This window comes from Heterocephalus glaber, unplaced genomic scaffold, assembly GCF_053883595.1.
Source record: "Heterocephalus glaber isolate CG9 unplaced genomic scaffold, H.glaber_assembly_v1.0 deba00000738, whole genome shotgun sequence".
NCBI classification, from domain to species: domain Eukaryota; kingdom Metazoa; phylum Chordata; class Mammalia; order Rodentia; family Bathyergidae; genus Heterocephalus; species Heterocephalus glaber.
Window position 1 is genome coordinate 5,533,031 of NW_028258161.1, and position 25,348 is coordinate 5,558,378.

General features: G+C 37.6%; 1 protein-coding gene across 1 annotated transcript; it reads left to right on the forward strand.

Moving 5' to 3' along the window:
* The first annotated feature begins 1,901 nt into the window (after nt 1–1,901).
* On the forward strand, nt 1,902–19,363 carry Ntmt2 (N-terminal Xaa-Pro-Lys N-methyltransferase 2). Its single transcript, XM_087206813.1, is given in 7 exon segments — nt 1,902–1,941; nt 10,943–11,011; nt 11,014–11,132; nt 18,179–18,428; nt 19,095–19,133; nt 19,136–19,196; nt 19,198–19,363. Coding segments are annotated over 7 exon segments (744 nt in total).
* Nucleotides 19,364–25,348: the final 5,985 nt, after the last annotated feature.

Here is a 25,348-nt window from a genome sequence, read left to right on the forward strand (position 1 = left end):
ATATACACTCAGTACCCAAAGCAGTACACAGTTGGTGCATAATAAATGTGGAATGAATTGAGAAGTATTGTCATATCTTTCATATACTATGATGTGATAGAGAGCCTCTATTTTAGTACTATTTTTGGTAGAAAGGTTACTTACACAATCAAACATTTCAATATCTTATGGCCTCCACCTGTTTTCCACATGGTATATAGGATAATCTTTCCAAAATGTAAACCTGGTGATGTCGGCCCCATTTCTACCCCTCCTCCTCTCTGCTTAAGACACTCCACATGGCTCGGTTTGTTTTTAGAATTAAGTCAAAATTATTTCATACCGTGTATGAAGCTCTGTTCAAATTGCTTTTTCCTAAGCCATAGTATCTTTGCATGAACTGTTCTCTCTTTTTGGAATGCTTTTCTCTACCTTTTATGCTTAATTAACTACAGGAAGAAAGCAACATTCTAACAGGGTGGGGTCAGGGGTGGTCCGTGGAAAGAAAGCCAGGCAAGAGGCTTGAGCAAAGCTTTGCTGGGAAGCTAGCATTTTAAAAAGGCACTGCCCCATTCGTATTGCTTCCTTTAATGTTTTTTCATCCCAGTTCTCTTAGTTACTTTTCTTGATGCTGAGACAAAATACCCAACTCCAAAAGTTAAATGGTGAAAAAGGTTTATTGTAGCTCACAGTTTGTAGAGATTTCATTTCATAGCCAGTTGGCTGACTCCAAGGCAAGGTCACATGGGAGAGGGGCATCACAGAGAAAAAACAGTTCATGATGGGCAGATGGCAGCAAAGCAGCAAAGATCAAAGAAACAACAGCAAGAGATAGCAGCTCTCTTTCTGTCCCTTATCCAGGCTGCACACCCTTAGGGCAGGTGGCACTCACACCTAGGGTAGGCCTTCCCATCATGCACACCCAGAACTATGCCAAACCAATCAGTGGGCTAATTTACTAATCACACACCCTTACTCCCAGCATCACACACTTTAGATCCAGCCACCTATGAAAAGCCCAACCTATGACTGCATGAGGCTTTGGGGGGACATCTAGATACAATCCATAACTCTAGTGTTATCAGACATTAAGTCAATGGATTACTTTTTAAAAATCAGCAACACTGCCAAATTTATTTTGATAAGGAGAAGCCTTCTTTTTTCTTTCTTTTTCCTCCAATGAAGTTTCTAGTTAGCTCCTTATTCCTCATATCTCAGGTCAGGGATCAATTTCTAAGGTAAGTTTTTTGAGTAGATCCTACCCACTGAGGATCTTCTAGCATTATCTCCTTCTTAACATTCATCATAGAGACACATACATACACAGGTATATGCTACTGACTATTTTTCTTACCATCATTAGACTTCATGAGGGTAAGGGATTGAGAGTATTTTTCAGTTTGATCCCTACTGCTAAGTACAATGTCTGAATCATGATAGGCAATCAGAAAACTATTTTTTTAATTAATACATTGGTAAAAATAGCCTGTTTAGTCAACAACTTTTTAAATGCTAACTTTAATTTGAACCTCAACATTGTATGCAATGATTAGGGTTTGTTCTTTCTCCTTCAGGTGCTATGAATTAAATTCTATAGTCTTAGCTAACCTACATACCTATGCTCCTGTAGGTTTTCCTCTTGTTTTCACACAGCTCTCCATATCTGGAATTTTGATTTCAATCACAATATTAAAATATTATCTGATATTATTCTGGCATAACTTTGGTTAATATTGATTTTAAATATGGTTTCACCATTGCCTAACTTATAGAACCACCAATTTTCACTGTTCTCTAAAACTATATGACCTAAATTTTTATAAAATTTATGACTGGTGTGAGTAGATAAAAAAGTTTCATACTACTCAAAAATTCCAAAACACTTTCAATCCCAGGTCAAAAAGAAAGTGTAGGAGGTGAAGATGGAGCTGTGGATGAGCAATGCCATGAAGGAACGGCCAAGTGGGAACTCAGTGGATGAAAGGAATGAAGCAGCAATTTTTTCCACAACAGATTTCTAATCTTTATCCTGCAGAACATGTGGAAGTGTAAAGAGAATTATTGTCTGATACTTGGCTTATGCCATTTGGTTTCCAGATTCATTTTGGCTTTGAGAAGGATGCATTCTCCTTACAATGATCTTCTGTCTACTGACCTGTTCAATAAATCTGGGGGTTGTTTTCCCAGCACAGGTGATGGATTTATTTGTGATCCAGCCACAGTCAGGACCTGCCACTGGCAGATTTCAGAGATTTTTAAGAGATGAGTCAATTAGGAATCCATCCACAGTTAGGAAGGGGAAAAAGTGGCTAGGCTTCATTTGGCTTCAAATGCAAGTCTCTCGTGTCTTTTCTCCAGAATCTGGATGTATGTACACAATGCAGACACAGAGATGCACTACTTTAAATTATGTCTCCCAAACTGGCCAGTGTTCACAACTGCACAAAGCACACAAGCTGACCAAAATCCTATTAACATCCGCCTGGAAAATGACCCCGGGAGTCAAGTAGTTTATGACTTTGACTGTCACTACATATTTAATTCATCTGAAGTACACTTTGTAATGAGAATGATAGGAGATTTCACAGTGATCCCAGAAGTCTTGATGGACACACCAGGAGAAAACGAGGGACAGCTTTTCAGCCTCACTTTGTTATTGGCTGGCCTTCGTCAATGAACCAGAGCTCAAGGCTTCCCATTGAGTCTGTGCAGAGGACCAGTCAGCAAAACTTCTGAGGTTGTCCTGGCCTAATGCTGGCATTTCCTAGTACCATAATATGTTTGTGCTAGGTGTGTAATTTAATTGTTGAAGTCACCAGTAACAAGGACTTATATGTATATATCATTCACTTGAACATGGTGGGACAGGAAAAATTAAAACACACAAGAACAAATATACTGTTATGGTTTCAGTCTAGATGTCCCCCCAGTGCCTCATGTGGTGATAAGTGGCTTTTTCAGAGGTGGCTGAATCTAGTGTGTGTGACTCTGGGATTAAGGGTGTGTGATTACTAAACCAGTACAGTGATTGGTTTGGCACAGCCCTAATCCTGGTAGTCCGGATAAGATAAAAGAGGCAGAAAGACGCTGTTAAGGTCCCTTGTTGCTTTTGCTGCCTTCTGCTGCCATGAACTGCTGTCCCTCTGCCATGTACCACTCTGCCTTGGAGCCAGCCGATTATAGACTGAAACTTCTACAAACTGTGAGATAAATAAACCTTTCCTCCTTTAACTTTGTCAGGTATTTTGTCTCAGCAAGGAGAGAAAAGTAACTAAGACATATGCTCTACCTTTCCTATCAACTGAAGGACAATTGCAGTTAAAAATAAAAAGGAAATACAAAACATACTTGGTCTAGTAAGTTATTCTGTGTGAAAAAGGAAGATTTTCCAAGACATATAAATCACAGCAACTTCCCTCTGCAGTGAGCACTTTTTCCCTTCAGAATAATCATTTTATAGTTGGAAAAGTCCTAGAGTTTAAAGTATGCTTTGTACAAATGTCACTTCCACACTTCAGTGCTAATCCAGAGGAAATATTATCTAAGTGGTCTCCAAGGCCCAATGTCTAGGTGTTGGCTACATGATAAACCTCCCTGAAACTTTCTCAGTGAGATATAGTCCTCCAGAGGACTGAGTTTTTCAAGGCTTAGTACAACCCAACCCTTTAAAACAAGATTGAAGCTTCCCTTGTCAGGTTCTTTTAAGAGCTTTTTAATTTTTCTTCTATTTGCTGCTTTGACCAGATTCTAATTCCTGGTCCCCAGTGATAATTTTTGACCATCTCAACCATTTCATGTTTGGTTTCCCAGGGCTGGAGCAGTCTGTTCAATTAATTAAAGGTGTTTTGTTTTTTTTTCCCCTTTCCCACAAAAGAGCATCAGGGAGATAATTTGAGATAGAAAACACAACATATTATTACTGTTACCCAAAGTAAGACTTTCTTGCTAATATACTGATAAAACTATAGATTTTTTAAAACCACTTTTCTATCTTGAACAGATAAAGAATCACAGAATAACAGGTATTGGAGAGAAAGAGTGGCCTATCAAATCAAATTTTTCTAAGCATGGCTAAAATATAATTTTACTGAGCACAAACAATGATCCAAAGATTTTAAAGAGATCTAGCAAGGGGTTGTAAATAATTATTAAGTAATCATGGACTTAAATAAATCAGGATTGTGTGTTTGGTACATAAGCAACATTACTTCAGGCTCTGCAGATGATATGGAGTGCGATAAAAACAGCCCTCAATTTACTTATATTTGAGACAATAATAAGACATAGTGACTCACACTTTAACTGGAAAATCTTGCATACTGTTTGCATAGGATGCTTAATGCCTCTGTAAAGCAAGAGCAGGAACTGGTTTTTCTTAAAATAAAATCTCAGATACACTAGTCTGTCTGAGGCCCTGAAATTAGTCAACAAGCCTGAGATTCCTCCTTACAAAGTAGTTTAGGAGCCTTGAACCTATAACAGGAGTGCCCAGTAGAACTTTCTGTGGTGAAAGAAATATCTGTTCTGTCTTATGTGGTAACCAATAGCCAAATTTAGCTATTGAATATTGAAATGTGGCTAATGTGATCATGGAACTGAATTTTAAATTTTGTTTGATTGTAATACATTTACATTACTTAAGTAGGCAAAATGTGTTTGAAAACAAGGACACACTGTCTTTGTATGCAGAAAGCTTTCCAGAAAGTGGCTTGTTCTTTAGGGAAAAGTCAACTATAGCTAGGGAAATTCATAGCTCACCCTAACGCTGATAGTGGGCACAATTCATAGTCCCATACTTGGGAGAACAACTAGCATTTGCTCATATCCTGGACCACTTCCCCTTCTCATTCATTGTCATTTCTTTCAAAACTTTCTTGTGTAAGATGAGTTTGGAATGTTATCTCTTTCCCCAGATACTGGAGATAACCTCATCTTATTGCAGCCACAAATGGCCTTACATTTAAATGAAAGGTAAGAGGAAGAGGAAGGATTAAACTTCATGTGAGTCTTTTTTTCCTTTAGAATTTTGGACTGAACTTAACTGTAAACCTAACCCTATCTCCACTAGCGCTTACACCGCAAACTAACTGAATGTATGGATAAAATAAAACAAGTAAAAATGTACATACATTCTCATGCTTTAAAGTGTGGAAATTATCATGCACCAGAAACAAAAAAGGAACTTGAAGCCACTAAAAGTTCGAGCTGAGCAGATGAATATACAGAGCCTATTCATTGAGGGATGGGCTTTGAATGCCCTGACACTTATGTGATGATTCAGAGCTAAGAAAAAGTCTAGAGCTAGACTTCTTGGGTGTAAACATCCTCTATAAATACATTACACAAAATCTATAAAATAGAGATTAAAATACTTCTCAAAGAGATTCTGTGAGTGGAATTGTTATATACAATGTACATGGAACTATATCTGGAACAATTTTGGTATTATATAAAAAATCTATTTATTATTAACAGTGAAATGCCCATAAAAATGGATTAGCAAAAATTAATCACAGGCTTTAGCAATAATATGGGGGAACTGAAGTTCCCACACTACTGGTAGATACATTACTGCATCCATGTTGGAAAGCAGCTTTGTAGAGTGTAACAAAGTTAAATGCGTAGCCTACAGTTATTCACTTTCAGATCTATAATCTAGAGCAACGCTCACACATGGACACCAAAGGCTTTTGGAAGGACGTTAGTAACAGTAAAAGCTTGTAAACCGCCTAGAGGTCTATCCATAGGGAAAGATAAAGGTGGTAGAGCCATGTAACAGAATACTGCATTGTAGTTAAATGGAATGAACTGTGTGTGTGTGTGTGTGTGTGTGTGTGTTCCCACACCTTTCCCTGTCAAGTCCACCAATACATGTAACAACATTACTAAGTGAACTGAAGAATACCAACTTTGTACATTTAAAAAATTAATTTCTTGAATCTTGTTTGTGGAAAATGCTTATATACTGAAAATATAAAAATGAAGAGAAGAGGGATACATACCTCAGATTGTTGTGCATTTTCTGAGAAAGGCAGCAGAACAATGGGGATAGAGAGAATTTCCAACTGCATTTGTAGGATTACTATATTTCATTTTTAGTTTTACTTATTTATTTACAGTACTGGGGATCGAACCCAGGTCTTGCACTGAGCAACATTCGCAATCCTTTTTAATTTTTTTCTATTTTGACATAAGGTCTTGCTAAATCACTAAATTGCCCAGGTTGGGTTTGAATTTGTGATCATCCTGCCTCAGCCACCTGAAGTTCTGGGATGCCTGTGGCACCATACCCAGATTATTTATTTCTTTAAAAAAAAATCTGAAGTTCATTTAGCATAATGCTAACTTTCGCTTATATTGGAAATTAACATGAATTCATGTATAATATAATGCATGTATAGTAATATTAATCTCTGAAAGTCTGAAATATTTTGCAATTTTTTCAAGACTTTTTCAAAACTCAATTAACAAACATAGATGTGGTAGAGAAGAACTGTATTTTTCCAACTTTTGCTGAAACAAATAAGCATGACAGAAATTATTGATGCTGATCATATGAGGTTAACATTTTGAGAAACACTATTGTCAATATATTATCTGGTTGAGTCTTTTCTAGTCCTGATGCAGGTGGTGGGGAGAAGAGAGTCAATATTGGAGAAGTGAATTTCAAAAAAGTTATACCTGGTTCTGATATGGGTTCTGTTTCACTGACTATCAGAAATCAGTTTAAACAGAATATTTAATCCCAAAACTGGTTCGTTAAATGTGCAACGGAGAAAGTACGGAAGCTCACACAAGGAAAAATGTTGAGGACAAAGCCAGGACCAGCGTAAATAAGGGCCAGTGTACTAGGTAAAAGGAGAGAGTGTGACAATGAGAGAGTAGGGACATGGAACATGGTTTTCACATGAAGTTCTTGTGTATAAAAATTACAGACAGCTCCTCTGGTCTCCGTGCAAGTGAGAAGCCAGAGCCCAGCAGCTTGTGCCCCTCATCGTGAGCAGCCCTCAATCTATAAAATCCTCACAATTCTAATAAGGTAGATTTTTTTTATATTCCTATCCAATTTTCCACTTGCTTTTCTTCTAACATTTTTTCTTATTAAAATGGGGTATGGAGTTTGACAAATTGATTGGAAACTGAAATTTGAGGATGTCCTATAAGACTTCATCATACTTCTTAAATTTTTAAGGTAAGAAAAAGAAGTATAATTTCATTTTCTTTTATTGAAACCATTTAGTATTTTTTTCAGTTGGGGAAAACACGCAGAGATTAATTTTCCCAGAGAGAGTTCTGTGCAATCTGACCTGTTCAAAATCATACTAAGTATCAATGTGGATATTATGTGAAATCAAGCATTGTTATATTTTAAAGGAGAGAGTTGGATATGGTCTTGAACATTTTATAATTTCTTTAGGTAACATTAATGAAGAAAATGAGAAAAGTTCACACTTCTGAGTCCATTCACACCCCATCCCTACAGGTGTTTTTGACAAGTGGTCTACTCTACTTGTTGAGGATGTGAATGTGTTTTTAAAAATCTGCAATGGTTGGAGAACCAAGTAGGCCAGTGAAACTCTTCCTCTACCCAGTAAGAATGGAAAGAACCCTTCAAGTGCCACTCCAGGCTTTCTCTTTGTTAAATGATTTAACTTGAAAACCATGGGTTTAAATGTTTCTTCAGCTATAAAGGGTCAATTACCTTGAGCTCCATTTTCACTTAATAGTGATTATTAAATTGAAACCTGACTCTTGACCCTCATGTCCATACTCCCAATGGTTGGCCTTTCTGCATTCCCTGAAGCTCTATAGAGGATGAAAATAATCATCTTCTCCATATGCTCCAAGCACATACAGGATAATGGAGTTTGTTAATGACTTCTAAGTTATAATCAGTTAGTACATATACAAAAACTTAAAAATAGTGCTATTATATGATCTATCATTCCTACTACTCATTATGTACCCAAAGGAAATAAAATCAGTTGTTAAAGAGATATCTGTACTGTAACATTTATTGTAGCACTTCATTCACAGTAGCCAAGAAATGGAAACAAGCTAAATGTCAATCAAGTGGTCAATGATAAATTTCTCACCTTACTTGAAAGAAGTGAGCTAGAGAAATGGAAGCCCTCTAACTCCATAACTTTCTATCCTTGGCTAAGGGCAGAACAGGAAAAGAAAACTTCCATATCATGTTTTTGATATGCGATGTGGAGCCATGGGAGGATTTTGCACAGGAGAGTGATAAACGTTCTGATTTATGGGTATTACAACCAGATAGTATTTTTTCCAGTACCAGGAATCAAACTCAGGACCTTGCTCTTGCCAGGTAGGCATGGAGCCACTTGAGCTACATCCCTGGCCTAACCAGATAGCATTTTGCAGGTTACAGAACATCAATGTATGTATTATTGTAAATTATTTCTAGATATAAATGTTGGCTTGCTCAAGAAATATCCTGAAAGCTGGGCTCCAGAAAAGCAGCTCACTTATTTTAAAGTACCACATGAACTAGTATGGCCCAGTTCTTAAGGTAGTTGTAGTGGACCACAACCTCACAGGCTAGGGCCCAAGATTGTGAGTAGATGTAAGACTTCGGCTTCTCCAGCTATGAACACTGACCAGGCAAATCTGTAGTTGGCTCACTGTATTACACAGCTACAACCATAAGACTAGCATCATACCTTTCTGATTATGCCAGGAGAAGGGCTGATGTTACCCCAAATAAAAAAGTTAAGCTGGAGTCAAGTTCTACCATGCCATTTTGGCATTTTGTTCTTGTCCCCAACCAAGCTAGAACACGAACTGTTCTTCCCTAATCGTTCAATTTAAAATCTTACCAAAGGAAAGATTATAGTGACTCCCCAGAACATGACCTCCAGCCCTGATGGTAGCTGTGCTCCACCTTTGAATAAATGAGTAATGGGAAACCATGGGCCTGTTACCAAACCCTGTGTCAATGCATTATACTCAAGTACTGCTCCAGTAGTGGGTTATGGCATTTATCCATTTGCCTTTGTTTGTATGACTATTTAATAAAAACAACTACATTAATGTGCAGAGGCTAATAAAATGGATATATTTGTATCTGTTGCTTAAATGAAGATTTAATCCTTGCCAATATTACCAAAGTCTCCTAGAATCCCACTCCAGGTATGTCTTCTCCCTTTATCTCAGGGTTAATTAGTATTTTCATTGTGTTTACTAGTTACTTGAAGTCATATTGCTTAGAGCTGAGTTTTTTGTTTGTTTGTTTGTTTGTTTGTTTTGGTACCAGGGATTGAACTCCAGACCTTGCGCTTAGGAGGCAGGCAGTGGAACCACTGAGCTAAATCCCAGGCCCTAGAGCTGAGTTTTAATTTTATATACCTAGTAACATACAGTCAATATACTTTTACAATTTTTTTCACCTGCAATTTATTTTTGAGATTCATCTACATTTATGGAGTAGCAGCAGTGGCTAAACATATGTGATGAGGCAAGGTCAAGGCTAAGGCCTGATTCAGGCACTTAAGACACAGTGAACCATTTTTATGTTCAGAGGGTTTTGTTACTTATAGAGAAAGTGAAATAAAGAGTAGACAAAGAGACCAAATGATGAGGTCCCTATCTTACACACTCAAAATTCTGATACTAAAACGAGAGGGGCTAGATTACTGCATTATGTGTTGTGGGATATCTTCTTACTAAGAGACCATTCTAGGATGGAGTTAATTGGTTTTACAGTCTGCAGCTCTACTTGCAGAAAGTCTCATCAGTACCTGGGAATGACTGTAGGTAATTGTCTTAGTTAGTTTTCTCATTGCTGAAATAAAATGCCTGACATCCAAAGTTAAGGAGAAAAGGTTTATTTGACTCACAGTTTGTAGAAGTTTCAGTCCATAATTGGCTGGCTCCAAGGCAGGGTGGCATAGCAGACAGGCCTTGTAGGGGAGAAATAGTTCATGGTGGGCAGAAGGCAGCAAAGCAAGCAAGAGACCTTAGTAGCTTTTTTTCTGCCCCTTTTACAGTCTATCTAGGCTACTGGGATTAGGGTGGTGACAAACCAATCAGTGGACTTGATCTTAATCCACACTTAATCTTAGCACCCTTAATTGTAGCATTGCACTATGAATCAATCACACACTCTAGATTCAGCCACCTCTGAAAAAGCCCACCTATAACTGCATGAGGCTTTGTGGGGACATCTAGACACAAGTCATAACAGTAATTGATCAGGTTTCCTCTAATACATACATGTCCCCCAAGTAGAAAAAATGACAAGCAGCTGCACATGTGGACCTTAGAGACTCTGATGAATGTGAGCATAGGAGGCATATGGAGTCTTCTAGATGTTAAAATGAGTAGAGTTCCAGGATTCCAAAGCTAACGACTAGTTCTCCCTACAAAATTTATTCATTTATTTATTTTTAGAGAAGGGACATGTTTTTTCTCCTATGAAGTCAGTATGCTGCCTGTTGCTTACAGGATGGTGTGCTGGCCTGGACTACACTATGAGTTTTTCAAGGCCAGCCTGAACTACAGAGTGAGACCTTGTCTCAAAAAACCAAAAAGAAAAAGAAAAAGAAAAGAAAAAAATAGCTTCTCCTACTTTGTGATTAGAAGCAAGAAAGAGTAAGAAAATTATTATAAAAATTTGGAGTTCAGAGAAATTGACAATATTCTTCATTCTACTATAGCAAACACTGTATATTTAAAAAACTATAGTTGTAAGCTGTGGTTATTAAACTATAGATTCATTGAATTATGAAAATAACACATGAAGTTTTCCCAGTGTTATGTATCATATCATGTAAGTCACTGAGCCAGTACACAAACCCAAACCTTTTGACTTCAAATGAGCACACTTTCTTCTACAGCACAAATTCATGGATTTTTAAGAGGAAATTGAATACATGATAAGATTGAGCTTATTTTATTATATAAACATTAATAACTCTGAATAATATTTCATTTGCAGTAAAATTATATGCTTTAACAAGCCAAGTCATCAATGGTGAGATGCAGTTCTATGCCAGACCAAAGCTTTTCACCAAGAAGTACCAGCCACAGAAGAAGGCATGATGAGAAATTTCATTGAACTGTCCCACCCAAATATCCAGGCCTAGAGGGAATTTCCAAAGAAATTTGTTGGAATGAGTTATCTAACTGTAGCTTGATGAGAGGGCAAAGTCCTTGTGAACATTGAGCTCACATAACTGTGTTGTCACTTAAGCCAGGCTAAAGCTTTGTGTCCCAGCTCAGGGTCTAGCCTGAAAGCCTGTTTAAATGTGCTCAGAAGAGCTGGATCTCATCAAACCCTTGGTTTATCCCACTCAGCATTTTACCCTTCTTGCACCAGCTAATCTTACACACTGCAGGGAAAAGTGAATTAGCAGTGCTGATATTACTATTTGAGGAGTAAGGACAAATCAGTTTTAGAATCTTGGAGGTAAACAGTTGACACCACATGATTAATGAGAAATCGAGACTTTTGGGATCTTGGATTCATTTATCTCCCATAATAAAAATTAGATGTACAATAGTAAGAAAATTCATGCTTATGTTCAGTTTAAAAATAAAGATGATAACATCCCTTTATATTCTTTTATACATAGTTCCGATTTTTCCCTTCAAAGGATGTAATTCCTTTATAATCTTGATTTTGTATGAACCTCTACTTCCTTATGTCCAGTTCATCTGGAGACAAATAGTAGAGAGTAGAGGCCAAAATCTTGGGCTCTAAAGTCATCATGGTTCTTTCACTTAATGTGTAAGAAACTTGACTTATTACTGAAATGCATGGAGCCTCAATTTTCTCACCTGTGACTAGGGCACAACCATAGAACTTGCCTTACAGAAGAATGTAAGATTAAATGAGATAAAACATGTGAAGTAGCTGCTTCGATGCATAAAATTAGCACCCAGGAAATCTAATTTATTGTTTCTACTATAAGTAATGAGATATCATATTATGTATTTTTTTGTTGTTGTTCTAGGAATTGAACCCAGGGCTTTCTGCACTGAACTATATCTGCAGTCTTTTTTGTTTTCTACTTTAGGACAGAGTCACTAAGTTGCCCAGGTGGGGCTTGAACTTGGATTCCTCCTGTCTCATTCTCCCAGAATGCTGGGATTATAGGTGTGTGCTGCGGATACATGGCCTATTCACTATATTTAAGGAACTTCATTTAATTGTTAGAATCGACTTAACCCACACAATAAAATTGCTGTTGGTTTTAGTGAAGATAAAACTCCTAATTTGTAAATAAGATTTGTCCTAATTCATTATAAAGTACTGTAAATTATGTAAAATTTGGAGCTCATTTTATTCTGATAAAAGAACAATAGATATATATTACCTTTGGAGTTAGGATGTCACTCTACTCAGAGGAATAGTACGAAAACTGGCCCTTGTGTTGACACAAGGTTTGCTTCATGGCTAGCTTCCTTGGAGCATCCAGTGCCTGAGTCTCAGGGCTGGCACTAATCAGGCTAAAATATTTACTGGGGCAAAGTGTCTGCCTGGACATCAGCTGCAGCCATAAAGCACTAGGAAGTCTGGGATGGTGGCCATGGATCTTTACCGGTTGGGATGACCTGGGGTGTTTTTAAACCAGTGCTGCCCATTTTATGAATGCTCATCCCAACATGGCCAGTCACTCTGCTAAGCAGCTTAGAAGCCTTGATTCATTTATTCTTCATAGCCCTTCTTTTTTTTTTCTTCAGATTTTACAGAATTTAAAAGGATATAGAAAGCATATTACAAAAATCTGTTTTGAAATAAATTTGACAACTTCTAAGAAGTACCTTGGAAGACAAATTAATGAAACTAACTCTGGAGGAAATATAAAATTTGAATAGCACCTATTAAAGAAAGTATATTCCTAGCTTGAAAACCTACCTATATGACAACAGGCTCACATACATTTTAACTGATAAATTATATCAAACATTTAAAGCAGAAAATAAAAGGAACACTTCTCCCCTCATTTTAGGAAATCAACATTGTGCTAATCCTAAAACTGGACAAAGATAATAGAAGAAAATGTATGAACATAGATAGAAATTTGTTTAACAACACAAACTATTAGAAGTCAGATCTGGAAGTATGTAGAAAGTGGTTTTATTATAGGGATGGCAGTGTTGGTTCAGCATTGGAAGATCCACCCCCAGAAGTCATCATTTTAACAGAGGAAAGGAAAAAGCCATATGGTCATTTGAGTAGTTGGAGAAAAAGTATCAGACTAAATTCTACAGCTGTTCATGGTAAAAGCTATCAGGAGACTAGAAATAGAACAGAACCTTCTTAACAGATTAAAGACATGTACTCCTTACTTCCAGCAAAAATGCCTTATATGAATGGAGAAGATACAATGCTTTCTCCCTAAGGTGGGGAACAAGGGCAGATATGCCTACTCTTCATCTGTCCATTAAACTTTGAAACATAGGCCTAAACCAAAACAGTCTGGCAATAAAATGACACAAATAGGATAGAATTGGCAAGGTAGAAGCAAAATCTTTATATGTAGATGAAGTGATCATCTACAGAGAAAATACTAGGAGCCCCTAGAACTTGTATTTGAATTTAGCAGGATTAGAAAACACAAGGTATATAAAAAAATTCTGGTCTATGTATACTTGCTAGAATTGAAGAATTGGATATTGAAATTTAAAAGTTATGTAGCAGTACAAAGGACCTAGAAAATTAAAAATAAAATGTTGGAAGATGTTTAGTACCTAATTTTAAGACTTCCTCTAAAGCTACAGTAATCAAGGCAGTGTTAGTGTAAGGAAAGACATATAGATCATTGGAATAAAACAGAGAATCTAGAAATAGAACCACTCATACATGGCCCACTGAGTTTTGAAAGATTATTTAACATTAACATTTCATAGAATATAAACTCAATTCAAGAGCTGAGGAAAAGATATTGTTTTCAGCAAATGGCACTAGAACACCTGGTATCCGTGTATAAAAAATTAACCTCAACCCTTTATTTCCATTCAAAAAAATAACTGGAAAGGATCTATGAACCTAAATATGAAAGATTAAAACTGTAAAACTTAAAGAAGAAATTTTAAGGGAAAATGTTTATGAATTTAGGGTAGGCAAGAACTTCCTAGGATACAAAAGACATGATGTATAAAAGAAAAAAATTGATAAATGTGATTCCATCAAAATTTGGAACTTCAAATGACATTGTTAAGAAAATGAAAAGTAGTCCTTAAACAGACCATATTTATAATGCATATAACCTATGACCAGAATATATAAAGAACTCTTACAGCTCATTAATAGACAACCCAATTAAAAAGTAGACACAAGAAGATGATAAATAGCCAGTACAGCACAAGGAAAGGTGTGCAACACTAGAATCAGAAAAATGTTCATAGCCATTCTTAAGGTAAGTACTATTATTAGCTCTGTTTTTATAGTCGTGGAAACTGGGGCTAAAAGAGGTTAAATAAGTTGTCAAGATTATGCACTGGTAAGAGACAGAATTGAGGCTTATGACCAGCCAGCTCTGTCTAACACCAAACTCTCTGCTCTCAACCACAACATATTTTTCCCATTTGTCTCATGAAGCAGAAAAATCCCTGCTTTTTTGACGGGGGGAGCATAGACCTCAACTCTCCTCCAGTCTGGCCCAAGCAATCTCTCCTGCTTGCCTCGTGGTGAGGCTGACTTTGATCCCAAAACATTTCAGAAGCTTAGTTAGTAATCCAGCCGTCTTGTCACTCCGTGTGGAATGTCAAACTGACCACAGGGAAGCTGGTCAGACAGAGCCTGGGAGCTCGGCCACGGACCTGGGAAAGGAAGTCTGTGCTTGCATATTTATGTTGGAAAAGTGGCAACTGTTCCTTTCAACAAATATAAGGAGTCCTTCTTAGCAGACAAGGCTCATTGTGCAGCTGTGATCTCTAATGAAGTACAAACATGGTCTTTTTAAAGGAATGATATTTTAGTACATTGACCTTAATGATCTGCTAAATTCATAGCCAGCTCAAGAAACAAGAAGTTAGGGAATATGAGAGTCTGATGTGATTTATTCTTATGTCAGCTGGGAAAGGGGAGATTGTTTAATTTAAAATTTTGCTTTCCTTTCAACACTTAGTGACATGGGACAGTGAGAAAATCATTTAATCTATTTGCAAATGTATTTACTTCAGGAAATATATAAATGGTACCAACACGATGTCAATTGCACAGTTGATAACTTTCTTTAGCTTTAGATTTCAAATGGGGGAAAGAAGCAATTCATAAAATTTAATCAGTGTCGATGGCATTTAGATTTTGACATTTCTAAGAGATTAGATATGAAAAATTCTGGATCTAACTTATTATATTTCATGATTTTTATACAGTAGAATCAAGCTTTTCCATTTTAGGTTTCAACTTCATTGGATGAGCTTAAAATAATGTTCTTCAAAACAAAATATATAGGTGGAATTAAAACTAAAATAAAACTATTAATATTGTACTATTTTCTATGCATCCATAAATATGAAGATAGTATAATACATGAAAACAAAATATTTTGTTTTGAAATCACACATTGTAGTTCTAGTCGCATCAACACAAGAGCATCAGATGTCAATACAATCACCTTCTGCAGCTGCGGTATCCAAGAGGCGAGCAAGACAGTCCCTGAGATCAGTCTTCAAATGCCCCTTCTCAGCGGAGCTGCTTGTGAATGAGATGGAACAGAACAGTGGTTCCAGGTCACAGGAGGCAGTACCAACCACATAGAAGGAAATGGAGTGAAGAGAACTGGGCAGTAGTGGGGAGAGGCTGGAGGCCACAGCATTCGAGAGAAAGGCACTTTTGGGGGGACTGTAAACAGTGCTTTCAGGAATAAATGTAGTCAAACATTATACACCTAAAATGGTGAAAAACACTACTTAGAAGATAAAAATCTTGAAGGACATTTTGACTCAAACATCTCACCTTCCCGGGCCTGCTTCTTTGGAAAAGCAGGGAGTGAAACACCAGTGATTTAAAAGGCATAGTGAAGAAGAAACAATGTGAATGTACTTTAGCCATTCCCCTTTATTCACAAATATTGATAAACCGATTTTTGTTCTTGGTGTAGATTTAAAATTAGAACTCTATTTTAATTTTTTGGAATTCTATTGTTTTGCCTTAGTTTCCTAATAAAAAGTTATAAAACCATAAGAAAAAAAAGGTGTAGGATTTTGCTGAGATTCACTAAGGGCTTCCTTGGAGAAGGATGGGAAGGCTTAGTGGGCAAGGCCTGGCCTCATTTTAACCAGATCAGCTTCATGTTTCTGCATTCCATAAAAACAGAAGAGTTCAGCCTTTACAATCTTAAAATCCTCTGGCATAGATCTCTTAGGTCTCATTGTTTTATTCCATGGTTCTACTTCTAAAACCACCTCCTATACTAATGAGAACAACATGGTCAATAGAGACTTTCAGAGCCAAGTAATTATATGACAAATTTACCATGAGAATCTCTTATCGAGGATACAAATTTTTAGTACAGCCACTTCTAGTAGCCTAAAATAATTTCTCTATACTTTCTCTTCTCTTATGAATTCATTTAGAAGATGCTGCTTTTATAGTACTATACTTACAACATAAACTTTAGCTTGGGTCCTTTTCTAAATTAGTTTAAACTATAATACTTGAATGAAGGAGGCAGTACAGTGTAAGTAGAAATGATCAAACATACAGCAATATATTATACTGCTGCTTCTTCATCCTATACTTCAGGCAGATATTACTAAACAATCAATCATAGATCCCTTTCCTTCTGAGTCTGAACGAATTCTTAGAATTCAGCATTAGATAGTACCAAGGGAATTGTTGTTGTCACTTGAGAAAACATTCCTAATGTAGAACTGGCATTGAATGAGACAGTTTAGAATTGCAATATTCGCAGTCTAAGTTTGGTCATTTCCAAAGTGGCAACAAGAATCATCATCTTGTGTTTTTTATTATGATAATTTCTATAGATGTAAAGAGGGGGCTTACTTGTGTTTACTTACTTGTGTTTGAAAAGGAGCTACAATTGCTTCATATTTTTTTTCATTGTACCTTCCTAGCATAAGGAGAGACCTTTGGGTGGATCAGAAAGGAGATTTTTTGATATTTCACTCTGCTCATACTTAACTTTGACCCTTAGCCAAGTTTTTTATCCTCAGATCCTGAGAAATCAAGAGTAGGCTTTCTCATTAAGATCTCGGTCAGTAACTTCAAGTATCTTGTTATTGTAATTTCTAGCATGAAACTTATTCAGCAGTCTTTCCAATTATGACCAAATAATTTAGGCTAGCTGAATCTTCATATTCAGAAAACTTTTTAAATTGTATAGAAGCATGTTGAGAGGATTTGCATTAGCTAATTTTTCACTACCCCTGCTTCCTCTCCAATATCTCACTTTCAATTTAATGCACAGACTCAAAATATTTTCTAGTAAACATAGTCGCTGGAACAAAAAGCAGAAAATTTTCAGCATTAAGGGAGACGAGGAGTCTACTGGAACTAACCTTTATTTATATGAGGATGCTCTATGCTATCATGAATAGACATGAGATTTATACTACTGGCCAGGGAATGGAACAATTAGAATCCTTAGTCCAGGTCCCAAAATGTACCATCCATGTAAGAGGAGGTAATTTAGAGCTCCAAACTCTAGTTAAAAAAATCATATAAAATTTAAATCATCCCAATATAACCTGAACTATTTCTATTTATAAAACTCAGGAAGTAATTTTAAAACAATTCAGTAATTCAGTAGTTAATTAAGTAATTCAGAACAACTCCCACTGCTTGGCATCCCTCCTTTTATTTTTACAAAGTAATGGACTTAACTCAAATTATCATCATCAAAATTCCATCTTCGTAGGGCTACCAGTGGCTCATTTATCTCATTTCTTGGAGACAATTGCCAAATGTTTAAATTTAAGATATTACCTTAAAATCTTAGTGGCCTTTAGAGGCTTATATTTGGATAAAATAAAGTAGAACTAGACATGCTTGGGTACTTTTGGGAAAAAGTAATTAAATGTTTTATATCTCAACCTTGGTAACAGGTACATGGTTATATATATTTGTTCAAACTCATTGAAGGCACATTTTATTGTGTAAAATTGACCCAAATAAAGTAAACTGAAAGAGGTCACTGGGATATCTGCAACTCAGAGTGAGGCTCTGTACCTAAGTGTCCCACAAGGTACCTTTCTGCAGGGCCCCGGGAGAGGGGGAACTGACTGTGCCCTGGACTGCGGCTCTGGGATAGGAAGGGTCAGCAAGCATGTCCTGCTGCCTGTTTTCGACAGAGTGGAGCTGGTTGATATGATGGAGTCTTTCCTGCTTGAAGCCCAGAACTACCTGCAGGGCAGAGTGGACAAGGAAGAAAGTTACCACTGCTACAGCCTGCAGGAATTCACACCCCTCTTCGGGAGATATAACATCATCTGGATTCAGTGGGTGTCAGGTCAGTCCTTCATGGTGGTGCTTGTGCCTTTGTCTGCTTCTCCACTGCAGGAGACAACACTGGGGTGAATGAAGATGTGGGGGGAGATTAGCTTAGTTGTGCATAGAGCACTTAGCTTGCCCTGGTTGTCATGTGAACTCCCAACAACTCTGGTCTCCAGGTTTCTGTCCTAATATTCTCTGTACAAGCTTGATAATCAAATTCCATCTGTAGCAATGAAGCAAGTGCCTTTGGACCAACCTAAATCCTTGAAGAAATGTACTTAAAAAATTTTAAACCTGAGTTCAAAGGTGTTAATCTCCATTTACTGGCAGAGCTAGATATTCTTAGATTTAAATTCATAGGAAAGAGCAGTGAATTTGATATGGGTGTGTGTGTGTGTGCATTTACCATGGAAGAATGATCATGGAGCTGGGTTGTCTAAAGGATATAGAGGGACTCATAGGAGGGACAGTTTCTCATGTCTATAGCAGACATGCATCCTTTTAACTAAATTTCCACAGACTCCTGCATCTAACACAATCCAGGCTATGAAATAATGTGTGACTGGGGGAGCAAATACCCAGTCTCATAACCAGTCTCCTGATTCTGAGTTCTGTATTCTTTCCTATTCACCTCTCTCCCTTCTCTTGTTTCAACCTGTTTCCCCCATTTGGCCCCCCATAGGGTACTTAAGTGGTGAGGATCTGCCTGCATTTCTTTCCCAGTGACAAGCTGGAAAGAAAATGGTATCATCATACTGAAGGACAGTGTGGCACAGGAGGGGTGTCTTTGACCTCTCTGACAGCAGTGCGACTCAGGATATGGACATCCTCGGGACACCAGTTAGGAAGAATGGGCTGTTGGTGCTGGTCCAGGAAAAGCAGCAGGGCTTTCCAGAGCAGTACATTCCTGTGTGGATGTTCGTACTGCACTGTGTAGACTCTTCTGAGTAGCAGTGGAGTGGACAGCTGTACAGGGCAATGGTGCTTCAGGACAGGATGCTTCCTCCAAGGTGCCACTTGGAATGCAGGCAGGGATGGAGAGAAGGGAAGGGATACAGTGCATATTGGGAAATGATTGATGATGTGGTATGTACAGGTTTTTGGTGATGAGCTAATGCATACATTCTGACATGCACACAGTTGTGGGTGTACACTCTGTAATACTCTGGATTTTCTAAAAAGTGGAGAATAACATCAGGAAGAGTGCTTTAAGAAACTTTGTGGAATTGACAAGTGGGATTGCACATAATAAAAAGTTTTTGTACAGCAATGGAAACAAGCAACAGAGTGAAGAGACAATCTACCGAATGGGAGAAAATCTTGTTTAGCTATTCATCTGACAAAAGATAAACATAACTAAAAAATTTTAACACCCCCCACAAAAATACCCTAAGGAATCCCATTCAATAAATGGGCAAATGAACTGAACAGATGCTTCTCCAAAGAAGTAATGTATATGCGTGCAATATGTACATGAAAAAATGCTCAATATCTTTAGCCAGCAGGGAAATACAAATCAAAACTACATTAAGATTACATCTTAACCTAATCAGAACGACCATTATCAAGAAAACAAAAAATAACAAATGCTGGTGAGGATGCAGGGAATAAAGGAAACCCTTATACCCTGTTGGTTGGAATGTATTCTATACCACTCATATATACCTGAAATATCAAAGCCAACATACTATGGAGATACCTGCTACCTCTGTTTATTATGGCATTGTTTACTATTGTGAAGTTATGGAACAGCCTAGATGCCCATCAAGGAATCACTGGACAAAGAAAATCTGGTATATATACACAATAATAATAAAATGAAATCATGCCACTTTTAGGAGAATAGATGGAACTGAAGGACATCATATTTGGCAAAATAAGCTAAACTCAGAAAGACAAGAATTGTATGTTTTTTCTCATCTGCAGAATCTAGGAGAGAAAAGATGACATGAAAGGAGAATGGAGACTATTGAAGAAGGGGAATGGGACTGCGTAGAGGGGGAGGGGAATAGAACGGGTAATAGGGAGGGAGTATGACCAAAGTACATTATTGGTGTGTTGAAAATGTTGAAACCTAATATCTTCTTCAATTAATTCATGCTAATAATTACAATAAAGAAATGGATTCCTTATATACACCTGAACTGTATAAGTGTGCATGAAAGCAGGAAAAGAAAACACTTTCTAAATTGTCTTAATCATTGGTAATTTGTGCTATCCAGTAGTCCAGGATGGGTGGAAGAAAATCTAGACCATTTTCCTGCCCTTGTGTCAGTTTCATCAGTTTCCTCTCCCTTTGGTGCTGCTACTCCTCTTGAGGGAGCATCTTTTCCTAGTTAAGAATGCAGGAGTCAAATGAGCTTGTGAAAACAAACCTAGTAATTTTATCTTGAGCCTGTCTCTTGGCAGAAGAAGTGGATGGTTTCACTTTCTATTTTGGGTCCTTGTTATTACCCAATGATGTAATATGGATGTAATTTGATAACAGTAGCCTGCGTCACAGCGATGGGAAGTATCCCCTTCCAGGAGAAAAATTCTGTACCCTGAGGTTGCAGCCTTGAACTTCTAAGCAAATGCCATCAATAATCTAATTTTAGTCACTGACTTCAGCACTGCCCACACTGCAGCTGCTCCTGGATCCTTGATTGAATGCATGTATAGTGGGCTCTCAAGTTACAACCTGCCTGACATACGAACAACTTGGTTTAATTAGATTAATGGAAGATTCATCTGCCTCTTGATATCTACAGCACCAATCCAGGTAAACATTCAGATCTCAGCTGTATTGATTTACAACCAACTTGAGTTGCAGCCACCCCTGAGGCACTGAGTTCATAAATCAAGGGTCTACTGTATATGTATTAGAAAGAAATTCACCAAGAGAAATGGGCAAGGAAATGATGAACTGAAAATTGAACCAGCTGGATTAATACTAGGCATTGGTTTAATTAAAATAATCTAAAGTATTATTCTGACATAAAAGAGGTTGAACTTCATTCATTTGTAGGAAAACAGATGCATCTTGAGACCATAATGTTAAGTGAGCTCAAATGGACCTATAAGTTTAAGTGCATAACGCCCATCATGTGAAAGATAACCTGCTTTGCATTATGGACACATTTTGGCCCCATCTTTGTTACTTTTTTTGTCTCTATCATTTCCTATAACTGGCCTTCTTTGAGTAATGTACTGGAGACAAGACCTGTGTCAGATATATTCAGCTGCCTGTCACAATTAAAACCAGTTGTCTTATTGTTTTCCTTACTTCCAGCTGATTATTTGATGCTTTGGTGTTCATGCCAAAAAAACTACCTCATATAATCATCAGAGGCCAGTGTTTTTGCAGAGTTCCCTGCAAGATAATTAAGCAAAATATGTGAAAAATAGCTTTAAATTATCTAAATTAGTAGAGTGTGTCTATGTGACAGATAAGTAAAAATAATTAAGAAATCAAAGGTCTAAGAGAGTGGTATATGCAAAGAGTTAGTATAGAGAAAAGAACTTCTGTTACTCCACCCTAAACCTTCACCGACATCTGAAGTCAAGTCCTTTTGCATGTGCAGGAGGGATCAGTTTGCTTTGCAGACAAAATCATTTTCTTTTTATTAGCTAGCTCCAGTGTTTCCTTATGACCCGAAAGGTTGCTGCCTCTCCAGGGGCAGTCCTGGGGCATTCTTGGCAAGAACAGAGGCCAGAAAGACTGGAAATTTTATTTTACAACATTTTCTGCCTGGTTTTTAGAGTCAGAGAAGATAAATGGTTCTGAAAAATTCAACAATACCTTTGAATTCAAATTGCCTCATTGTCCTGAGATGACCCAGAGAGGTTAAAATCAAACCAAACCAAAACAAAAACTGAAACCAACTTACCACAAACATCTTTTTGCAACAAGCGTGTTTGACTCAGGAGAAGGTAATTTCCCTGTCGTCGTTGTCATCATCATCATCATCATCATCATCATCATCATCATCATCATCATCATCAAGAAAAGAAGACTTTCCTCACTTGGAAAAGACTTTCCTCACTTGGTTTGCTCATTGAATTCAGGGGCTGGAGTTAGATGGGGATGGGTGGGTGAGTGCCAGGGGATTGATAATCTTTACATATATTTTCAGTTCAATCTTTTGTTTTAATATCAGTAGGCTGACTTTTATTTTCTCATTATGGCTCAGTTGTTCACCTCTAATAAGCAAGCTGATTCTTTTTCCTCTCATTGTATATCCTCTAGTTCTAGAAATCTCCTCCAGCAGGGGTGTTTGAAGTTTCCAGCCCACAGTGATCTCCCCATCTTTTAACCATGCAGGAAGACTTTCCAAGGCCCAAGTATTCTCAAGGCTAAAACTGGGGCTTCTTTTTCCTATTCTTCCACCTCTCCAAGTGCATTCAATAAACTCTTCCCAGAAACTTTACTGATCTACAAGGTCAGCCCTTAATTCCCTATTCAGAAGCCCAAATTCTTAAATTTTAAGACTATGTACTTGGTTCAACCACAGCTTGACCAGTGGTTCTTCTGTCAGCTTCCTCTGCCTTTCAAATGTCCTCTAACCCACAAGTGTCTTTTCCTTTTACCATTCTCTCCTTAACACCAAACCCACTCTGTTCCTGTTGTGTAGCCTCCAGCCCTCTTAGTGCCAATTCAGTCTCCTTGTTGAATAATCCTGTCAGTGGACCCTGGCTCATTATGTGATGAGTGTAACCCCAAGTTTCCATACGGCCTGGGGATGTTGTTGGAATTACATTCCCTGTCTACAGGAGGCAAAATGGAACACACGCTCACCGTGAAAATGGGTATGTTTTATGTTGGTTCCCAAGCCAGACTTTGAAAGAAAATGAGCAAGGTGTCCTGCAGGATCTTTTCTATCAGTCTGCCCCTTTCTCAAATGAGACTTCCTTATAATATTTCTCAATCAGATAACATAAAGTACCGCTTCCTGGAGCTTGTTTTTATGTCTTTAGACCAAATGGGTGATATGAAGTGGGGACTGTAATAAAACCTCAAGAGAGTATTTGATAATCCTTTGTGTATTCTGAAGTTTGAAGGAAATTGAGATAAAAATGGGGGAATAAGTGGAGATGATTTATTGAGGAGCTATTTTGGGGCCAGATACTAGTTGTTTTATGCATATGTACTTATTTAAATGAGGTAAGAGATTTTCAAATCATTTATCACTGGACCAAGCTTTCCAGAGTTTATTTCCTTGATTGTGCTATTTATAGAGTACAAACTTAAGCTGAAAAAAAATTAGCTCAAATTACTCCTCTTTTCTTTGGGTAAGAATCTTTATGTCTTAGAGTAGAAACATTCATTTCTTATCAGAAAAAAATAGGAATGATAATGCCTACTTAATAAGGCTGATGTTACAGGTAAATGAAATATAATCAAAGTATGAAATACAGTGACAATTCTGTAATAAATTTTCAGCAAGAGAGATCAGTGGTTACAACTTGTATTTTGATATGTTTTTGGCAAAAGAGGAGAAGCCAAAAGTCAAACTTGTTGCTATCAAACTTATTTCCTGACGGTTTTGCAGATAAAATGTGAGGTCATGATTCATGAAGATTCTGAGCATCTCAGAGGGAAGGACTGGTGGGTGATCACAGAGCCAATGAAGAAAGTGGAAAAGAAAGTCAGTAAACACACACACACACACACACACACACACACACACACACACACACCCCCTTAACCCTTAGGATAGGACCCTTAACAGTAAACCAAGGTTCACTTACTGAGCTCCCTTAACAAGTGAGCAGCTGGTGAGCACCTGACAGAGGGAAACACAAATACACATACATCTTCAAGGGATCTCTTAAGTTCCCTGGAATTCAGGAAGAATAGAAGAATGTCTTTAAAAATGGGAAGAAATGAAAAAGCTGGAGAAATGCTCAGTGGTTTGTTAAAACCTGCAGCATAAAGACTTAGGTCTGCATTTAGACCTCTGAGCTAAGACTCATTCCTTAACCCTACAACCTGGAGAAAGCTGATCTGGGCACCCTTTAATCCACGACTGCCATAGATCAAGTTACTACCTTGAAATAACTGTTCTTTCTCAGGCCAACTAAATGAATTGAAATTGATGTACTTAATTGTTTTCTAAATTGCAATTTTTCCCCTGCAGATTTTTTTTATGAGTGTTGAGCCCAATGGGCTCTGTCAGTCACATGGAGGGATGAAGTCATGTGGTAATAAAAGAGAAGGGGTTAAGGGAGGAAGGGAAATGCCATGAAGTATGTTGTCTAATTGAAAAATGTGCCACATAAATGCTGAACTTGAAATCTTTCCCTCCCCACGGGCTACTCACAACAAACAATGCACACATCTTCTGCACTGGAAAGATTGGGCTTCTCCCTTTTCTCCATTATTAGTTCAGGCCAATGCAAGAGTTTCCTGCCTGGGCCATTCTTGGATGAAGTCACTGTCCTGGAACTGTGATGCACGGTGACAAGATGCTACAGTTGAGAGCTGATGGTGGAAGGTAATGGTGCATGGGTGGGTTTAGGGTGATGCTGATATAGTTGGCTAAACTCTGACTTGGTAGAGGGAAGATGAGAACCAAAAGCAATACCTATGGATGTGTCTGAGAAATAGTTGCTAAGGATAATGCCTCATGGGAACATGGCACACAGTGAAGTCACAAAATCTAAGGCTAGAATGTATGCTAATGAAAACTAGAAACATAATTATCATAGAACAGGAAGGACAGACAGACTGGAAGATGGCATGTGTTTCTTGTACAAAGAAGGAGAATGTTATAGATGTGGGATGCATGACACCACCCTCAAGAGGCAGGGAAAGAGCTAATGCTCATAAACAAACCTAAAGAACAGAAAGAACCTCCTCTCCCTACAACCCATGGTAGAAAACACTTATAAATTGACTGCAGTTCAAAAAGCATTGGCCTGGAAAACTTTCTGAGAGCTCTTTCTGGTTCCTTG